Source organism: Chrysemys picta, chromosome 16, assembly GCF_011386835.1.
Source record: "Chrysemys picta bellii isolate R12L10 chromosome 16, ASM1138683v2, whole genome shotgun sequence".
In the NCBI taxonomy this organism is placed as follows: domain Eukaryota; kingdom Metazoa; phylum Chordata; order Testudines; family Emydidae; genus Chrysemys; species Chrysemys picta.
In genome coordinates this window covers 8,528,301-8,546,144 of record NC_088806.1, presented here as the reverse complement: position 1 = coordinate 8,546,144, position 17,844 = coordinate 8,528,301, and the positions used below count along the sequence as shown (strand labels likewise).

Below are 17,844 nucleotides of genomic sequence, written 5' to 3'. Positions count from 1 at the left end.
TGACAAATTTTAGCGATGAAAAGTGCCAGGGTGAACAGCACTTTGTCAGCAGGAGCACTCTCATACCGACAAAGCTGCTGCCACTTGTGGGGGGTGGAAGATTTTTGTCGGCAGAAGACCTCTCTCCTGCCGACAAACAGCAGCTACACTGCGCGCCTTTTAGCAGCACGGCTGTAGCGGCAAAACCTTGTTGCTAAAAGCTGCGGAGTGTAGCCATAGCCTCAGTCTTATTAATCTATCCCCACATGTTCCATACCCTTCATCATTTTGTTGGCCTTCTCTGTACCTTTTCCAATTCCAATGTATTTTTTTTGAGATGGGGCGACCAGATCTGCAGGCAGCATTCAAGATGTGGACATACCATGTATTTATATAGAGGCAATAGGATATTTTCTGTTTTATTGTCTATCCCTTTCCTAATGATTCCCAATATTCTGTTTGCTTTTTTGACTGCTGCTGCAGATTGGATGGATGTTTCCAGAGAACTATTCACAGTGACTCCAAGATCTCTTTCTTGAGTGGTAACAGCTAATTTAAATACCATCATATTATGTGTATTTGATATGATCTTTTCCAATGTGTATTAGTTTGCATTTATCAACATTGAAATTCATCTGCTCGGTAACTGAGGAAAATCATAAATGCGCCTCGGGGCGGGTGGCAGAGTTATTTACCAGAACACAAGATCTCTTGCAGTGAGTGATGAGAAGTTCATTAATCCCGGGAAGAGAGGAGGGATCAGGGCAGGGGTGAGCTGTACATTACCAACAGGAGAGACTCTTCTCCCCAAAACCTCATCAACTCTCACTGAGCCAAATCCTCCATCTCTGCAGCCCACATTTCATCTCCTTCCCTCCCCCCCAGAAGCTAGAAAGGATCCCTGGTCACTGTGACATCCAGACAGCCCGTGGGCAGGTCTCTGGGCTAACGCAGACTGACCCTCTCCTGCCCAGCAGCCTCCTGCATCCTAAGGGCTTCATGTTACCCATGTATCTGACCCCGCAGGCTCCCTGGGCTCCAGTGGGGATGGTTCCCTGGCTGAGGCTGGCAGGGTGGGCTCTGCATTCACCATGTCATTCTTATGCCAGGCAAACCTAAGTGGCGGGGAGCTCTGGGGACCTAACAGCAGCTCCTCGCTTGGCCGCTCCTCCTCCGCTTTGGCTGCTTCTCTCTCTTTTCCCAGAGGGGCCAGATGCTTTTCTGGTACCTCCTAGAAGAAGCAGGGGAGGGAGGGTTAGAAACTGCTGTAAAGGGCCTCCCAGCTGTCAGATTTCAGGGCCCATCCTGCCCTGCAGACTCCTGTGCAGAGTCGCTGGGACTCAGACTGAGAGGAGATGGTGAAAAAGGGAGCAGCTTTTCCAGAGAAAAGGCAGGGCCCCAGGCTGCAGTGACAGGGTTGCAGCCCAATTCCCCAGGGCCTCACCCACATCCCAAGCAGCCAACTTCAGACAGTCCCCCACTTATCCCAGCTCCAGTCCCCAAAGCTCCCGCAGGGCCAAATCCGAACATGCAGCCCCCCAGACATCCCCCAATCCCCAGCCTTGACCCCCCCAGCACACCCAAAACTCTCGGCAGCCCCAGTCCCCAGTACCAGCCGCTCCTCCCACCCCACAGCCCGGCTCTGACACCCCAGATCCACTCCCCAGCTCCCCCATCCCCTCGCTCCTGGGCTCCGAGCTCTGCAGCCGAGCCGCGCTCCAGGCCCCTCCTGCAGCTCCCAGCCCAGCCGCTCCCGGGCTCCGTCGCCCCGGCCCCGCAGCGGAGGCTGCTCCGCTCCGTCCCGCCCTGGACACTCGCCCCGGCCAGCCCCTCTCCAGCCGCGGGGAGCTCGGGGACCCACCCGGGCAGGGGGCGAACCAGGCAGCCGGGCCCGGCCCCTCCCGGCAGGAGCGTGTCCGCCCCACCCGTGTCTCTGCCCACCCGGGCCCTGCCCGCTCCGCGCTGCCCCCGGACCCACCGCGCTGCCCCGCGGGCTGCAGGGCTGGAGCAGCCTCCGCGCTGCGCTCCCGGCACCTGCCAAGGCTCCGCTGCAAAAACAAAGGTTTCCCGGGCTGGGACAGGAAGAGGCGGCTCCTCCCGGGGCCTGGCCCTGCCCCGCCGGGCCCCTCGTAGGGGGTTTGTGACACTCGGGAAATCGGGGAACCCTCCTCAGCCTGGAGGGCGGGGCAGGAGACTGGCTGGATCTTACCAGGAGAAAAGCAAGGGGACTGGGCTGGTTTTCCTGAATCATTAGACTAAGGAGACCCCGGCTGAGAGTGCAGCGACCACGTTTCAGTTCAACGTTGGAGATGTAACACAACACATATATAATCACCTTCCTCTAAAGCGTCTAAATCCCATGGGCACAACTCTCCAGTGCACAGCTTGTGAGCTGCACTGTGACTACATCCTTCAGGAAGGCCCCTTTTGCCACAGCAGAGTGGCGCAGCGGAAGCGTGCTGGGCCCATAACCCAGAGGTCGATGGATCGAAACCATCCTCTGCTAGCTTGTGTTTTATTACAACCCTGGAAATAATTCAGCCTGACTTCATTTGTTCTGCATAGAAAAGAACAAATTCTCTTGCTGTTTACCCTTCCACAGTCATTAAAGGAAGGAATAAAGCCCCAGCAGAGCCTTATCCCACAGAGTCCACTCCTATAAGGCGAGAGATGTGCTATGACTCCAATCACATGGTTTCTTCTGCAGCAGGGTCTTTTTTTTCCTGGAGGAGCAGTACGGTTCCTGAGCAGAGGTAGCCTCATTAATACTCTGCAACTAAAACAAGCCATCTGAAAGATTCAAATCTTACTCCTTTGGAAATTCTGCACCACTTCACAAACACAGAATACACATCCCCCACAGAGTTATTTGTTTCCCTGCAGAAAAAATGACTTTCTTATGGGAAAGAAAAGGGAAGTCACAAGAGTGGTCATGCACCCCTCCCCAACAGCGCAGGTGTCATAACTATAAAGGGAAGGGTGTAACAGCTGTCCTGTGTACAGTACTATAAAATCCCTCCTGGCAAGAGACTCCAAAATCCTTTTCCCTGTAAAGGGTTAAGAAGCTCAGGTAACCTGGCTGGCATCTGACCCAAAGGACCAATAAGTGGACAAGATACTTTCAAATCTTGGTGGGGGGAGGCTTTTGTTTGTGCTCTTTGTTTGGGAAGTCGTTCACTCTTGGGACTGAGAGGGACCAGACATCAATCCAGGTTTTCCCCATCTTTCTAAACAAGTCTCTCATATTGCAAACTTGTAAGTAAACAGCCAGGCAAGGCGTCTTAGTTTTACTTTGTTTTCTCAACTTGTAAATGTATCTTTTACTAGAGTGTTTATCTTTGTTTGCTATTCTTGAACCTAAGGCTAGAGGGAGGTCCTCTGAGCTCTTTAAGTTTGATTACCCTGTAAAGTTATTTTCCATACTGATTTTACAGAGATGATTTTTACCTTTTTCTTTAATTAAAAGCCTTCTTTTTAAGAACCTGATTGATTTTTCCTTGTTTTTAGATCCAAGGGGGTTGGATCTGTATTCACCAGGAGTTGGTGAAAGGAAGGAAGGGGAAGGGTTAATTTCTCCTTGTTTTAGATCCAAGGGGGTTGGATCTGTATTCACCAGGGAATTGGTGAAGGTCTCTCAAGGCTACCCTGGGAAGGGAATTAGCTTTGGGATGGTGGCAGCAGACCCGAACTAAGCTGGTAGTTAAGCTTAGAAGTCTTCATGCAGGCCCCCCACATTTGTACCCTAAAGTTCAAAGTGGGGATACAGCCTTGACAGCAGGCATGTCATTTTGGACCCCTAGAGTAGGCAGCAGAAAGGTGCAGCCTCACCACTGAGTTGAGGGGGGATTTGATAGCTGCTTTCAACTACCTGAAAAGGGGTTCCAAAGAGGATGGATCTAGACTGTTCTCAGTGGTACCAGATGACAGAACAAGGAGTAATGGTCTCAAGTTGCAGTGGGGGAGGGTTAGGTTGGATATTAGGAAACACTGTTTCACTAGGAGGGTGGTGAAGCACTGGAATGGGTTACCTAGGGAGGTGTGGAATCTCCTTCCTTAGAGGTTTTTAAGGTCAGGCTTGACAAAGCCCTGGCTGGGATGATTTAGTTGGGGATTGGTCCTGCTTTGAGCAAGAGGTTGGACTAGATGACCTCCTGAGGTCCCTTCCAACCCTGATATTCTATGATTCATATTCTGGGGGAGGGGGCTGCAGAGTGATCTCCCATATTCGTGCATCCAGTAGCCTGTGCTCCCCACTGCCATGCTGGAGTCTCCACATTTATTTATTGACAAATAAAATTTGCAGAATTTTAAAATATTGTGCACAGAATTTTAATTTTATTTTATTTATTTTTTGGTGCAGAAACCCCTCAGGAGTAAAACTTACTCAGCTGAGCTCAGCTGCCCTATGAATAGATCCTGCAAGTATTACACTGTGCAGCAGAAGCGTGATGGATCCATAACCCAGAGGTTGATGGATCCATAACCATTCTCTGCTCAATTGTGTTTTATTACTTACAGCCCTGGAAATAATTCCGCCTTCCTTTATTTGTTCCGCATAGAAAAGAGGAGCATATTCTCTTGCTGTTTACCCTTCCACAGTGATTAAAGGAAGGAATAACCCCCCAGCAGAACCCTACATCACAGGCCCCACAGGGTTTCCCCCCCAGCAGTGGCCAGAATGGCAGTGGGCCCCTAGGGCTTCCCCCTCCCCAGTGGCACAGTGGGCTCTTTGGGGCTTCCCCCCGTCACCGAGCAGGTGGTGCTGTGGGCCCCCGGGCTTCCACCCCCATCCAAGATTCAATCAGGGGTATTTATGGTATAGGTCGGTGGTCATGATTTTTTGTTTCTTGCCCATGAGTTTGTCCATGACTTTTACTAAAAGTACCCATGATTAAATCATAGCCTTAGCTATGACTCCAGTCACATGGTTTCTTCTCTGGCGGGATCTTTTTTCCTGGAAGAGCAGTGTGGTATTTCCTGGATGTGATGAAGTGGGGGATTTTTTTGTTTTTTCCTTTTTCCCCCCAATGGTTTATATGCAGGGGGTTAGGACTCAGTTTCCCTGAGTGTTACTGGTTTAACAAGGTGATGGGAGATGGAGTTTGTTATTACAGAGGACCAGAGAGGGAACTTGGGACCCCACCCAATGGAGAATGGATACCCCAGCAAGTGGTGACCTGGCAACCTGGTGACCCAGAGTCCCAGCTCAGGAGCTGCAGCCAGTTCTAGCCAGTGGGAGGACAATGGGCTGCAAAGAGAGGACCCCAGTGACCTAACCAGCTGGTTCTAGCCAGAGGGGGCCAGAGGACAGAAGAGAGGAGGCCCGGGCGACCCTGTTTACCTGGAGAGAAGACAATGGACAGAGGCAGGGCTTGGGGCTGGTGATCTCAGATGTCCAGCTGGAAATCAGGGGGGCTCTGGCCTGGAGAGGGGGGGCAGGCAGAGCCCACCTGGATACAGGGGAGACTTGGATATGCTGTGCTAAGGGAGGCCAGGCCTGAGGGCCCGGAGAGTTTCCTATGCTATGTTCAAATGCTCAATAAACCCTTCGGTTTTATGCTGGCTGAGTGTCAGAGCAGTCTGGAGAACAGGGTTGCATCATTCCCTTTGGGAGTGGAGGCCCTGGGGTTCCAGAGCAAGTGAACTCCCTGAGGGGGCCCAGAACAAGAAAAAGGTGTGCTAAGGCTCAGAGAGGTGCAGCTCCAGGAGAAATTCTTTAAAATGAATTTACCTTTTCTCACCACTTTTAAATTAAGCCTAAAACACACTTTAATATAATTATTGTTATAATCAGAAAAGGGTTTTTTTAATAGTTACTATTTAATACTTGGGGTGCGAAGACATTTGTCAATATCACATTTCACAGCAGACTTTGTGCTCCATTGCCACCCTCACTTCTGTGCTGCTGCTGCTGCCTGCAGAGCTGGCTGGGCTTGTGACCCCCCACATAACTGGGGGCAGTAACATCCAGCCTGAGAACTCCTGGTCTACCCCCTAACGCCTCTGGCTTGATCCCTGGGGTCACGTGCTCTCCTGGAACTGCATCGGCCCCTCCTGAGGGGAGCCAGAGCCGGGGGGTGTCAGTTAGGCCAGGAGCATTGGGAGCCACAGATGTAGGGGAGCAGAGATGGGCTGAGGAGGGGCCACTTGTGCAAAATCAGGGTGGCATGTTTGTAGAAATTTTGGTGGTGCCCAGAACCTGCCCCCACCCAAATTCTGCCCCCCACCAGCCCAAGGCTCTGGGAGGGAGTTTGGGGATGGGAGGGGTACAGAGGGATGGGGTGCAGGGGTGAGGACTGTGGGGTGTGGCTGTAGATGAGGGGTTTGGAGTGTGGGAGGGGCTCAGGATGAGAGTAAGCATGTGGGGGGTAAGGCTCTGGCTGGGGCTAGGAATGGGAGGTTTGGGGTGTGGGAGGGAACCAAGGCTGGGGCAGAAGGTCAGGGTGCAGGGGGATGAGGGCTCTGGCTGGGACTGGGGATAAGAGGTTTGGGGTGCTGGAGGGGCTCGGGCAGAGGGTGGGGTGGTGAAAGCTCTGAGTGGGGGTATGGGCTCTGGGGTGGAGCAGGGCTGGGGATGAGTTTGGGGTGCAGGCAGGCTGCTCCGGGACAGGGGCCAGAGAGAAGGACTCCCCCCAGCCCTCTCCCTGCCAGCAGCAGCAAGCTCTGGGGGAGGAGCCCCCCTTTCCCACCCCCCCAGCAGGACATTCACCCCCACAACTGTCACTGCATGTGCTCTTAGATCCCTCAGGTCCAGGAATCTCCCTCGCCTCAACCGTGGTGGGTGCTGGGGGGTGCTGCATGCGCCTCCTCCCCTGCTGTTTCCCCTGATTGTAGCCTCACTGGGGGTGAGAGATGGGGCTGCCTCCTTGCCCAGCATGGGGCAGGAGCAGTGACTGCGGGGGAGGGAGGCTGTGCTGCTGCAGGGTCCCATTGGAAAAGAGAAGGGTCTGAGGGGGAAGGGCAGGCTCAGAGTCAGTCTGCCCTGGCAGTGGATATGGGGGGCATTTGGACCCTGCAGAAGCAGTTGGTGCCAGGAGGCGAGAGAGGACACTCCGGGAAGGCATGGGGGGGCTGCAGGGAGCACCGGGAAGGGGGGGGGGATACCTGGCCCCAAGTATTGCTGGAGCTGCCCCCTGGCTCTGAATATTGCCGGTGCCGTGGACAGAGCCGGCTTTAGGAAGTGCGGGGCCCGATTCGAACAGTTTTGACGGGGCCCCGGAAGGAATGACTGAAAAAAAAAAAAACACTAAAAAACATGCAGGGCTTGTACTCACCGGGCAGCACTCGTAGTCTTCGGCCGTTTGTCCTTCACTCGCTCCAGGTCTTTGGTGGCACTGAAGGACCTGCTGCCGAAGTGCTGCCGAAGACCCAGAGCGAGTGAAGGACCCGCCGCTGAAGTGCTGCCGAAGACCTGGAGCACTGCCGGGTGAGTAAAAATTAAAAAGGAGCCTCTAGCCAGGGAAGGGATTTTCGGCCACTTGCCCCCACCCCAGCGGCCCTGCCACTGGGCGCGGGGCCCTCTTAGGCGCGGGGCCTGATTCGGGGGAATTGGTGGAATTGGCCTAAAGCCGGCCCTGGCCGTGGACATGGAACTCGCTGCCTATGTATCAGCTGCTGGGTGAGCGCTGCGCTGCCGCTTCTCCATTATGATCGGGGAGCCCAGGCAGAGCAGAGTAGAAGGGTCTGTGCCAGGGAGACCTTCATTAACCCACCCCCCCGTGCCCTCCTGGGCCCTGCTCCCACTGGAGCCGCCCTGCTCTGCCCACCCAGCTTCCAGGTACCGGAGCGAGCACCGGAGGCGGGGCCGGTGGCCCGGGGGCGTTGGACTTCTGCGGGGACAGCAGCTCCGAGCCCCCCGCAGGCGCTGCCCCCAGGGAGCAGATCCCGGCGCTGCGAGATGCCGGGTCCCCCCCACGGACACTGGGGCAGAGTCACCGCCCGGCCCCGCCCCCGGGGCTCGCTCCGGTACCTGGAGGCTGCAGCTCCGCAGCGGGGCGGGCAGAGCCCGGGGCGGCCCCAGCGGGAGCAGGGCGCGGGCCGGGCACGGGGGGTTAATGGGTCTCCCCGGCACAGACCCTCCTGCTCCGCCCGGCCCCGTAGCGCCAGGGAGCAGCAGCGGGTGAGCGCTGCCTCTGCGCATGCCCAGAGCCGAGAGACACAAAACTCTTCTCCAGCTCCGGGGGAGGCTCCCAGGGCCCCGCACGAGCCGGGCAGAACCGCAGGGTCCCGTGCGTTGTTCGCAGCCCAGCTCGTTCTCCCACCCCAAGCCGAACGTCACTTCCGCTCCCTGCAGAGTCAGGAACTACATCTCTCAGCCTGCTTCGGGGCGTGCTTCCGCCCTCTCCAGCCCAGGTGAGCTGAAATTGCGCATGCTCCGTGCGAGTCTACGTGGGGGCGGGAGAACAAAGCTGCTGCCTCCGTGTAAACCGGGGCTCCGAGCTAAGCAGGTGCTGCTCCCCGGGGTCCGTGCGGGGGGAGCCCGGCATTAACTCCTCCATGCCCGGCCGCGGGGGCTTTCTCCAGCTGGGACCCGTCCCCTGGGCAGCCCCGGGCCGGAGCCCCCCAGTGAGTGAGAGACCCCGGGGGGTGCTGGGGCCGGGCAGGAAAGTGACTCTCCGCCCCGGGGAACCTGGGAGAAGACTTGGAGCTGCCTCGGCCCCAGTGGAGCTGCAGCAGGATCTGTCCCCGGCCCCGCAGCGGGGTCAGAGACTGGGGTCCGATGGGTTGCGGGGAGGGGAGAAGCCGGAGTTGCGGGGGGCGGGAGAGAAGGTCAGTGGGACGCGGGAGGGGTATTGTATTGTCTCTGTGCAGCCCGGAAATCCCCGGGGGGAGAAGTGGTTGGTGGGTGGGGTGGTTAATTGGATCCTGTCCCTGTTTGTGCCACTTGCCTCCCACCCTTGATACAAATTTTCTCTAATTCTTCCCCTTTTCTCTTTCATCAGCTCACACGTGGCTATAAAATCCGGGGAGATTCTCCCGCCCCCGTTTCCCCTCAAATGATCACCTCTCTCGTCTCTCCTGATTTCCCCCTGGTCTCTCCATAATTCTGATTTTTCACCTTCAATTGCATAGTTCCTAACACGTTTTCTCTGCAAATCTCAAATATTGATGTAAAATACCCTAAACATTTGCCCCACTTCTCTCTAGTTGTCTATTTCTAATTGAATATGCCCTGAGATTTTTGCCTGTCTTTCTAATTATAAAATACAAAGAAAATCTCAGATTTACACCTCTTCTCAGATTCTTGAACATGGATATAAAATGGTGCCCATTTCTTCTGTATTCATTTAACAAATATTGATGGGAAACACTCAGATTTTACCTCATATCAACAACTGATATAAAATCCCTCTGATTTTCCGCTTTCCTCTCTATTATTTGCAAAATTGATCCAAAATCTCTCAGATTTCCAGCCTTTCTCTTTTGTTTCTAGGTTATTATCAAATGTCAATTAAAAATCCTTTCATGTTTGGGGCTGTTCCCCATGTTTCTCAATCCCAGCAACTTCTCCTTCCTTGGAGGGAAGCTGTTGCCCTGAGTCATTCTCCATCCTGGAGGTTGCAGGGGATTAAATTGCCCAGTGATTATCTTTCCCCTCTCCTTTGAGAATCATTTCTTCCCCCCTTTATCTCTGTTAAAATCTTTGCTGATAAAAGAGACCAGCCACATATTTAATACACATCAAAGCCAGAGGCCTCCCCCTGTTTGGGGATCAGTGGCCCCCAACTGGAAACAGAGGAGTTGGCTGGACCCTTTTCTTTTCTCCAGCTGGCACGGGATGAGGAGGTTGCTCTGAGTGCAGCGTGGGTCCAGAAGTATCCCAAACCGCATGACAAATGGTCTCCATGAGGGGTTGATTCCCACAGTGCTAAGATGTAGCCACATCTGGGGTGGATCCATCGTCATTATTTGCTGGTGACAGGCCATGGACATTTCTTACCTTTTTGCCCTCCAGGCCTTCCATTCTCCTGTTCAAGAGGCATCCCCCAGGGCTCCCTCTGCCTGTGTGACTGGCCAGCAGGGGGTGGTGATAACTTTCTATCCACTTCTCAGACCCTGTGAGGTAACACTGTTGCTCTGGGGGCAAGGGATGTCTGTGTGGGGAGATTGCAGCTGGAGCTGAAGGGGCATTATGGTAGGGGGAGGTGTTTGGGTGACTGGGCAGGGGGTACCCTAATCAAGTTGGTGGGTTCTGGAGGTTTGGGGGTGGTTCTGATGTGCCCAGCCCTGAGGCTATGGGTCCTGGAGGTGGGTGTCACTGGGGGCCTCTTGGCTGCAGAACAGCGGGGGTGGGCGTCTCTTGTGGAGGCGGGACGGGGTTAGAGGGAGCCTGGTGCTGTGCCAGGGGCTGTGTCTGGGCTTCCCCCACTGGCTCCTGCGATCGTTGCCATGTCCAGTGCACAGAGCTGGTGGGGGGTGGGGGAGCTGAGCTCTGGCACTAGGTCACGGAATGCCAGGGAAGCAGAGTGAGGGGTCCCATTGGGCGGAGGAGGGGATCCCAGACAAACAGCATGGCAGATCCTGCTGGAGGGCGGGGTGGGGGGTCCTAGGCAGGCAGTGAGGGACTGAGTTCCCAGTGAGGGGTTCCCTTGTGGGGGTTCCTGGCTTCTAGGGGCTCTTGGTGGGGGGAACCCTTTGGGATTCCCAACCTGGCAGTCATGGTGTGTTGGGGATTCCCTGGCTGGTGGGGCTTTGAGGGGTATCTGGGGTCTCCTGCCAGGGACTCTGGGGGCTGCATCCCAGGGAATATCTGGTGGGACCCTGGCTGGGGGGTGTCTGGGGCCCCTGGCTGTGGGCTCTGGCAACTGCTACTAACCATGATTCTTCTTTCTGATCAACTTGTGCCAGAGTCCTGGCTCCAAGCACTGCCCGGCATTCCCCAGTCACATGCCCTGTCACTGTGATAACTTTCTATCCACTTATCAAACACTGTTAGTGTGAAATCACAGGTTTTCCTTTTCTTCTCTTTTGAAAACGTCAGGAACTTTCGGTTCCGTTTGGAAAACTTGTGCCCCCCAGTCCTTGCTCTCGATCTGGAGGGGTAAGGGAGGTGGGAAGGGGGTTAGCACTGCCACACAATGGTCTCTTCCACAGCATTCTGGACTCGTTCTTTCTGAAATCTGGTTTCATTGAGACGAAGGTTAATCAAGAGTCACTGCATGGAAAGAGGAGGAGTGACTCCAGATGGACAGTAAGGCAAATGAGATCAGCAATTCTCCCTGTGAGGAGGGGCTCTCATTAGCTGCTCTCCCCAGAGAGCTAGAGGAGGGAAGCTGCTCAAACGCTCTGTCCCTCTCTGCTCAGGATATTGGGGTTCAGCTTCCTGGGTCACACGCTGCAGCCTCCATTGTGATCTGGGAGACCAAGGTTAGCAGCTGCTGCTTCCCCTGCGGGGGTTCTGTCCTGGGAAGTGACCTTAATTAAAGCTTCTTCTCTGCCCTGCCCAGGTGATAACTTTCTCCAATTGGTACTAGCCCCATAGGGCAGCCGTGAGCCCTGTTAATACTAAATTCGGAGCCAAACATTCCAAGTAACTGAAAGAAAGGAAGGGAAAATGCTGGGGGTCTGGCCTTAAAATGACTCTACACAAACAGACCCCCTTCATTTCTCATCCCACTAGCAATTGCAGGAGCAAATCCAGCCATGGGGGAGCAAACTACCCAGGAATTGGACTTTCCTACCAGACGGACAGGGAGAGAGGACAGGGAAAAAGAGATAGGAGAGACTGAAAGGGGCTGTGGGAGAGAAGAGTTTTGAGAGAGATTGCCAGATCTCTAATCTGCCCAGACAGATGTATTACTGCACCCTGGATAGAGTCACTTTCCTGTGGAGAAAATGAGTATCAGACAGAGGAAAATCCAGTTCCTGACTCCATATCCCTCCTGCTGGGGTGTGGCTGCTGTGGGGTCAGTGTCTGAGGGAATCCCCCACAGTGAATCCTTTCGTTCTCCTCTTTTCTAGCATTGGGTTCAAAGACTTTGTTATGGGATGGGGGGAGGGAGAAGGGAGGATAAAAATGTCTCTTTTGGCTTAGCCTGGCAGGAGGGGCCAGGTCTACATTGTATAAAGAGATCAAGCCTTTTCTCAGCATGGCAGACTCTAGGGTGTCTGTCTGCAGGGAAAAAGCCTGGGGGAATCATGCTTTAATTAATTTCACAGTCTGTTTTGAAACCTCCAAAACTGCCTTCTCATCCTGCCAGGCTGCAGAATGACGTCCATGTTTCGCTCCAGTTCATCCCAGCCTCCCATGGGACAGGGGAGAGAAATGGCTGCAGAGGAGTCAGTCCAGGTAGGTATTATCAGGGGGTTGCTGGTGGGTTCCTGCAGGAGGGAGAGGGGCAGCAAATACACCGGAGATGGGAAGGTTTTCACAGTCTGGTTTGGAAGTTGGAGTGGGGCAGGAAATGCTGTCCTCCTCCATTTTTCCACCCTGTGCATCTGACAAACCTGCTGGGAGTTGTTTAATAAGTGGCCTAGATTCTAGGAACAGACCCATGAGCTTTGGTGGTGGAAATGACCTGATTTGTTGAACAGAAAATAACCCAGCTACATGGGGGTAAAAAAAAATGACCAGACTCGTAGTACTGAAGGCTGATCTGACTAACCAGTGGCTGATGTGAGATATGAAGGGGGCACCCACCAGTCTGGCTTAGGGGAGATTCTCCTCCCTTCATATCCAGCTCTTCAGAATGGGGCGGGTGTTGGGCTTCCTAACAGGGAGCTCTTCCTGGACCCTGCTAGTGGCTCCATCTCCTTTATCAGTCTGTGGCTAGTAGGTGTGTGACGTTATTGACATAAACTGGGACCGTATAGATCATTGTTGCAACCAAGGTCCTGTAGTGGCACCCAAATCTGGTATAAAGGGGGTCAAATGGGGTGTCTAAGACAAGGTTATGGTTTACTGGTTATGATTATGCTGTCTATATGTGTGTATCAGTTTTGTGGTCGAAGTTATGAATATTGGCTCTATACTGTCTGTATGGCAAACTTATGCTATGCTTCTGGGTAACATCCCAGACAAGCTGAGATTAGCTCTGCCTAGCCTGCTTGATGGCCCATTAAGGACCATCAGCTATACAATGGACCCATTGAGAGAAGGCAGATACGCCTTGTAACTCAGCAAAGTATGCAGGGACTGGCCCATGTGACTCCAGACTCCATTTTGCTGTAATTTTCCATGGTAAGAACAAAGAGGTATTCTGACACCTGGAAAAGACTATATAAGGCGGATGCCTCATCTCCATCTTGTCTTCAATCCTGCTTCATACCTCTGGAGGAACTTTGCTACAAACTGAAGCTCTGAACAAAGGACTGAGGACCCATCCCAGCGAGGGATGTATTCCAGAGACTTGATTTGAACCTGCAGTTTATTCCATCGCTGCTGCAAGCCTGAACCAAGAACTGTGCCATTACTGTATGTAATTGATTCCATTTAACCAATTCTAACTCTCATCTCTATCTTTTTCCTTTTATAAATAAACCTTTAGATTTTAGATTCTAAAGGATTGGCAACAGCGTGATTTGTGGGAAAGATCTGATTTGTATATTGACCTGGGTCTGGGGCTTGGTCCTTTGGGATCAGGAGAACCTTTTTCTTTTACTTGGGTACTGGTTTTCATAACCAGTTGTCCCCGTACGAGTGGCACTGGTGGTTATACTGGGAAACTGGAGTGTCTAAGGAGATTGCTTGAGAGACTTGCGGTTAGCCAGTGGGGTGAGACTGAAGTTCCCTTAGTCTGGCTGGTTTGGTTTGCCTTAGAGGTGGAAAATACCCCAGCCTTGGGCTGCAACTGCCCTGTTTAAGCAATTTGTCCTGAGTTGGCACTCCCAGTTGGGTTCCGCCAGAACCGCATTGTCACAAGGTGTGTGATTGATCTGCTGGGAGAGCAGAGGGGCTCTCTCTTGGTTCCCTCACCCTGGTGTTTCCTGGATGCTCTGAGCAGGGTGGGAGTGGGACTCTGTTGACTACAATCCACCCAGGGCTTCCCTTTGATGGGTTCCTCTCCCCCACAAACACTCAGACTGTGAGTGGGGCAGCAGGTACTGAGTGTTGGACTCTTGGTCTTCCAGGGGCCGGTAACCTTCGAGGAGGTGGCTGTGTATTTCACCAGGGAAGAATGGGCTCTGCTGGACCCCACTCAGAGAGCCCTCTACTTGGATGTCATGCAGGAGAACTATGAGAACGTGACCTTGCTGGGTAAGGATTCCCGTCCCCTCGGTTCTTGGAAGGAGAAAAGAAGAGATAAGGTTCAAGCCAGCCCCACAATGCCACCTCTACTCTGCCCAGTTTCAGTATCACCCCAATATGCCAGTGACACACACACTACCAGAGACCCTCCCCTGCTGCAGAACACTTTGGGAACAGCGCACAGGAGCAGTATCACGCAGTGTCAAATATCTCCTGTTTGCTCAAGTAAAACTGAGCGTTAGGTGCAGCATAATCAACAGAAGCTTCCTACCCCTGACCTCTCAAACCCTGAGCCTTCTCCACCCAAACCTGAATGTGCTTGGGGTGTAACGAGCAGGCTGCTGGAGTCAGAGCTGCTGGTCTAGGCTTGCGTATCACACAGACACTCTGTGTGTCCTTGAATGCTGGCTGGGGGCATCCAGAGAAGGAAGCTCAGTGGCGGTTTTAGCGTTAGTGGGGCCCTGTGCTCGGCTTCATTTTTGGGGCTCCTCCTTGGGACCCAGGCAAGAAGAAGAACATTCTCTCATCCTCTCCCACCCCGATTTTTCATTTTTTTTTTCTTCCTCCTCCTCCTATAAGTAATAGGAAGTAAATGAAAAAAAGTGAGGTACCTTGATTGTTCTTGTAGTCCAACTGATTTTTCCACAGACCAGTTGAAAATCGCTGAGGGTCTCAGTGCACCACTTAATGATCTTTCCAAATATTGTTTGTACTGTTAGCTAACTATTGTAAAGCGCTTTGGATAAGAGCCCTTTATAAAAAAAAATGTAAAAAACATTGGGGTGTGGGGACTGGCCAGGGTTTAGGGTGTGTGAGGGGGCTCAGGACTGGGGGTGCAGGGTCTAGGAGGGAATTTGGGTGCAGGAGCAGGCTGGACGTTGGTGTCCAGGGTCTGTCCAGGAGTTAGGGTGTGGGAGGGGGCTCAGGGCTGGGGCAGGGGGTTGGGGTGTGGAGCGCTTACCTGGGGCAGCTCCCGTTTCATGCAAGGAATGTAGGTGGAGTTGTGGGAGGGCAGGAGGCTGTGTGTAGGGGGTGCAGGAGTCAGGACTGGGTGTGTGTGAGGGGGAGGGGTTATGGGTGGTTGCAGGAATCAGGGAGGGCAGGGAACTGGGGTGTGTTTGAGAGGGGTGAAGGAATAAGGGCTGGGGGGTGAGGGGGTGCAGGAATCAGGGGGCTGGGGTGTGTGGGGGCAGGAGGTATGGGGGGGTTGCGGGAATCAGGGAGGGCAGGGGACTGGGGTGTGTGTGAGAGGAGTTAAGGAGTCATGGCTGGGGTGTGTGTGAGTGGGTGCAGGAGTCCGGGAGGCCAGGGTGTTCAAGGTGCAGGGTCAGGGCTGGGGGTGCAGGGTCTGGGAGGGAGTTAGGGTGCAGGAGGGGGCTCAGGGTTGGGGCAGTAGGTTGGGGTGTGGAGTACTTACCTGGGTCAGCTCCCATTTGGTGCAAGAGGTGCAAATGGCAATGTGGGAGGGGGTGCAGTAGTTCCCATTTGGTGTTCAGGGTTGGGGTGAGGATGGGTGGGGGGTCAGGTCCAGGAATCAGGGCATGGGGTGCGAGGGCTGGGTATGTGTGGGGAGAGCAGGGGGCTGGCTGGGTATGTGTGGGGGGGGTGCAGGAGTCCAGTCTGAGGACTGGGGGTGTGGGCTGGGGTCGTGGGGGTGCTCCCAGCCCCCTACCCTGAGTGGCTCACAACAGGGGCTGCAGGTGAGGGGGGTTATGTTATAGGGGAGTCCTTAGTAAAGCAGTGAGCAAGCGACCAGGGAGCTTTGCGACCAGGGCTGCTAACAGGGAGTTTCGTGAGGGAGTTTGGAAGGGGAGTAGGAAGGGGGCAAGGTACTCTTGCCATTCTTTAAAACATTTAAGCTATAATACAAACATCTTGATTTTAAACAAAACCCCTATTGTTAACCTAGGTAGCTGTAAGAGAGAATGCAGACAGAAGCCCAGCAGCAGAATGGGGGCTATCCTGTTTATTGCACACCATGTAGCATGTATGATTACCTGCCCTGTGGGTGGGTGGCGTATACGTGCGTTCGGTGCAAGGAGCTCCTGGCCCTCAGAGACAGCGTGGAGCCTTTGCAGGCCAGGGTGGTGGAACTGGAGACGCTAAGGGAGGCAGAGAAGTACGCTGATGAGTCTTTCCGGGACACTGTAGATTTCTCCCACTTCCGGTCAGACAGCCCTTGCGCTGTTGAGGAGGATGAAAGGCCCAGGCAAGCAGAGCAGTGAACGGGAGCAGAGGGAAACCTTCCCGTAGTTGGGACCCTCTTTCCAGATGGTGTTGGGGTAACCGCTTGCTCTGAGGTTACCTCGCCAGGGGAGGGAACTCCAGTCATTAAGAAGAGGCAGCTGTTAGTAATGGGAGATTTGATCATTAGAAACAAGGATAGCTGGGTTTGTGAAGACCGGGAGAACCGTATGGTGACTTGCCTGCCTAGTGCGAAGGTTGCGGATCTCTCGAGGCATCTAGACAGACTTATGTGTAGTGCTGGGGAGGAGCCGGTGGATGTGGTACATGTAGGCACCAATGACATAAGGAAGGGTAGGTGAGACGTCCTGGAGGCCAAATTTAGGCTGCTAGGAAAGAGACTGAAATTCAGGACCTCTATGGTGGCATTCTCAGAAATGCTCCCAGTTCCACATGTAGGACCAGGTACGCAGGCAGAGCTTCAGAGTCTCAATGAGTGGATGAGATGATGGTGTAGAGAGGAGGGGTTTAGATTTATTAGGAACTGGGGAAACTTTGGGGATGGGGGGGAGCCTATACAGGAGGGATGGGCTCCACCTAAACCAAAGTGGAACCAGACTGCTGGCACTTAACATTAAAAAAGGTTGCAGAGCAGTTTTTAAACTAAGAGATGGGAGAAAGCCGATGGCTGTAAAGGAGCAGGTGGATTGGACAGAGACTTCTCTTAGAGGAGAGTCTAGTGATAGAGATTTTATAGTGATAAGTTTTTAAAGTGCTTGTACACAAATGCTAGAAGTCTAAATAATATGTGTGAATTAGAGTGCCTCGTGTTAAAAGAGGATATTGACATAATAGGCATCACTGAAACCTGGTGGAGTGAGGATAGTCAATAGGACACAATCATTCCAGGGTACAAAATATATTGGAAGGACAGAGCAGGTCGTACTTTTTTGGGGGGCGGAGGGGGAATGGCACTGTATATTAAAGAAAATGTAGACTCAAATGATGTAAAAATCTTAAATGAAACTGCATGTTCCATAGAATCTCTATGGATAGTAATTCCATGCTCTAATAAGAATACAACAATAGGGATCGATTATCGACCACCTGTCAAAGATGGTGATCGTGACGATGAAATGCTAAGGGAGTTTAGAGAGGCTATCAAAATAAAGAACTCCATAATAGTGGGGGATTTCAATTATCCCCATATTGACATGTCACCTCAGGACAAAATGCAGAGACAAAATTTGTTGATACTTTAAATGACTGCTTCTTGGAGCAGCTGGTACAAGAACCCGCAAGGGGAGAAGCAACTCTCGATTTAGTCCTAAGTGGAGTGCAGGAGCTGGTCCAAGAGGTAACTATAACAGGACGGCTTGGAAATAGTGACCTTAATATAACAACATTTAAAATCCCTGTGGTGGGAAGAACACCTCAACAGCTCAACACTGTGACATTTAATTTCAGAAAGGGGAACTATGCAAAAATGAGGG

General features: G+C 53.1%; 2 protein-coding genes, 1 long non-coding RNA gene and 1 other non-coding gene across 21 annotated transcripts in view; 2 read left to right on the top strand and 2 right to left on the bottom strand.

Moving 5' to 3' along the window:
• Positions 1–8,253, bottom strand: part of LOC101938094 (uncharacterized) — a 52,630-nt gene extending 44,377 nt beyond the window's left edge. For 4 of the 5 annotated variants that reach the window (XM_065570129.1, XM_065570130.1, XM_065570127.1 and 1 more), the window contains exon 1: positions 7,949–8,251. In XM_065570129.1, the coding sequence (XP_065426201.1) occupies positions 7,949–8,119 (171 nt within the window). In that variant the 5' untranslated portion in view covers positions 8,120–8,251. Of the gene's footprint in view, positions 1–7,948 lie in introns of all 5 variants that reach the window. The other variant, XM_065570131.1, reaches the window with a different exon arrangement.
• Positions 1–17,844, bottom strand: part of LOC135975998 (uncharacterized) — a 268,614-nt gene that overhangs the window by 146,614 nt on the left and 104,156 nt on the right. The gene's annotated exons all lie outside the window — the stretch shown is intronic.
• TRNAM-CAU (transfer RNA methionine (anticodon CAU)) lies at positions 2,414–2,485 on the top strand. Its single transcript has one exon. It is a non-coding gene; the product is annotated as a tRNA-Met (tRNA).
• The window catches only part of LOC103307018 (zinc finger protein 501-like), a 34,256-nt gene continuing 23,505 nt past the window's right edge, over positions 7,094–17,844 (top strand). The window contains exons 1-5 of one of the 14 annotated variants that reach the window (XM_065569921.1): positions 8,347–8,544; positions 9,935–10,042; positions 12,180–12,268; positions 13,165–13,393; positions 14,050–14,176. In XM_065569921.1, coding sequence (XP_065425993.1) covers positions 14,143–14,176 — 34 coding nt within the window. In that variant the 5' untranslated portion in view covers positions 8,347–8,544; positions 9,935–10,042; positions 12,180–12,268; positions 13,165–13,393; positions 14,050–14,142. The other 13 variants (XM_065569917.1, XM_065569923.1, XM_065569916.1 and 10 more) reach the window with 13 other exon arrangements.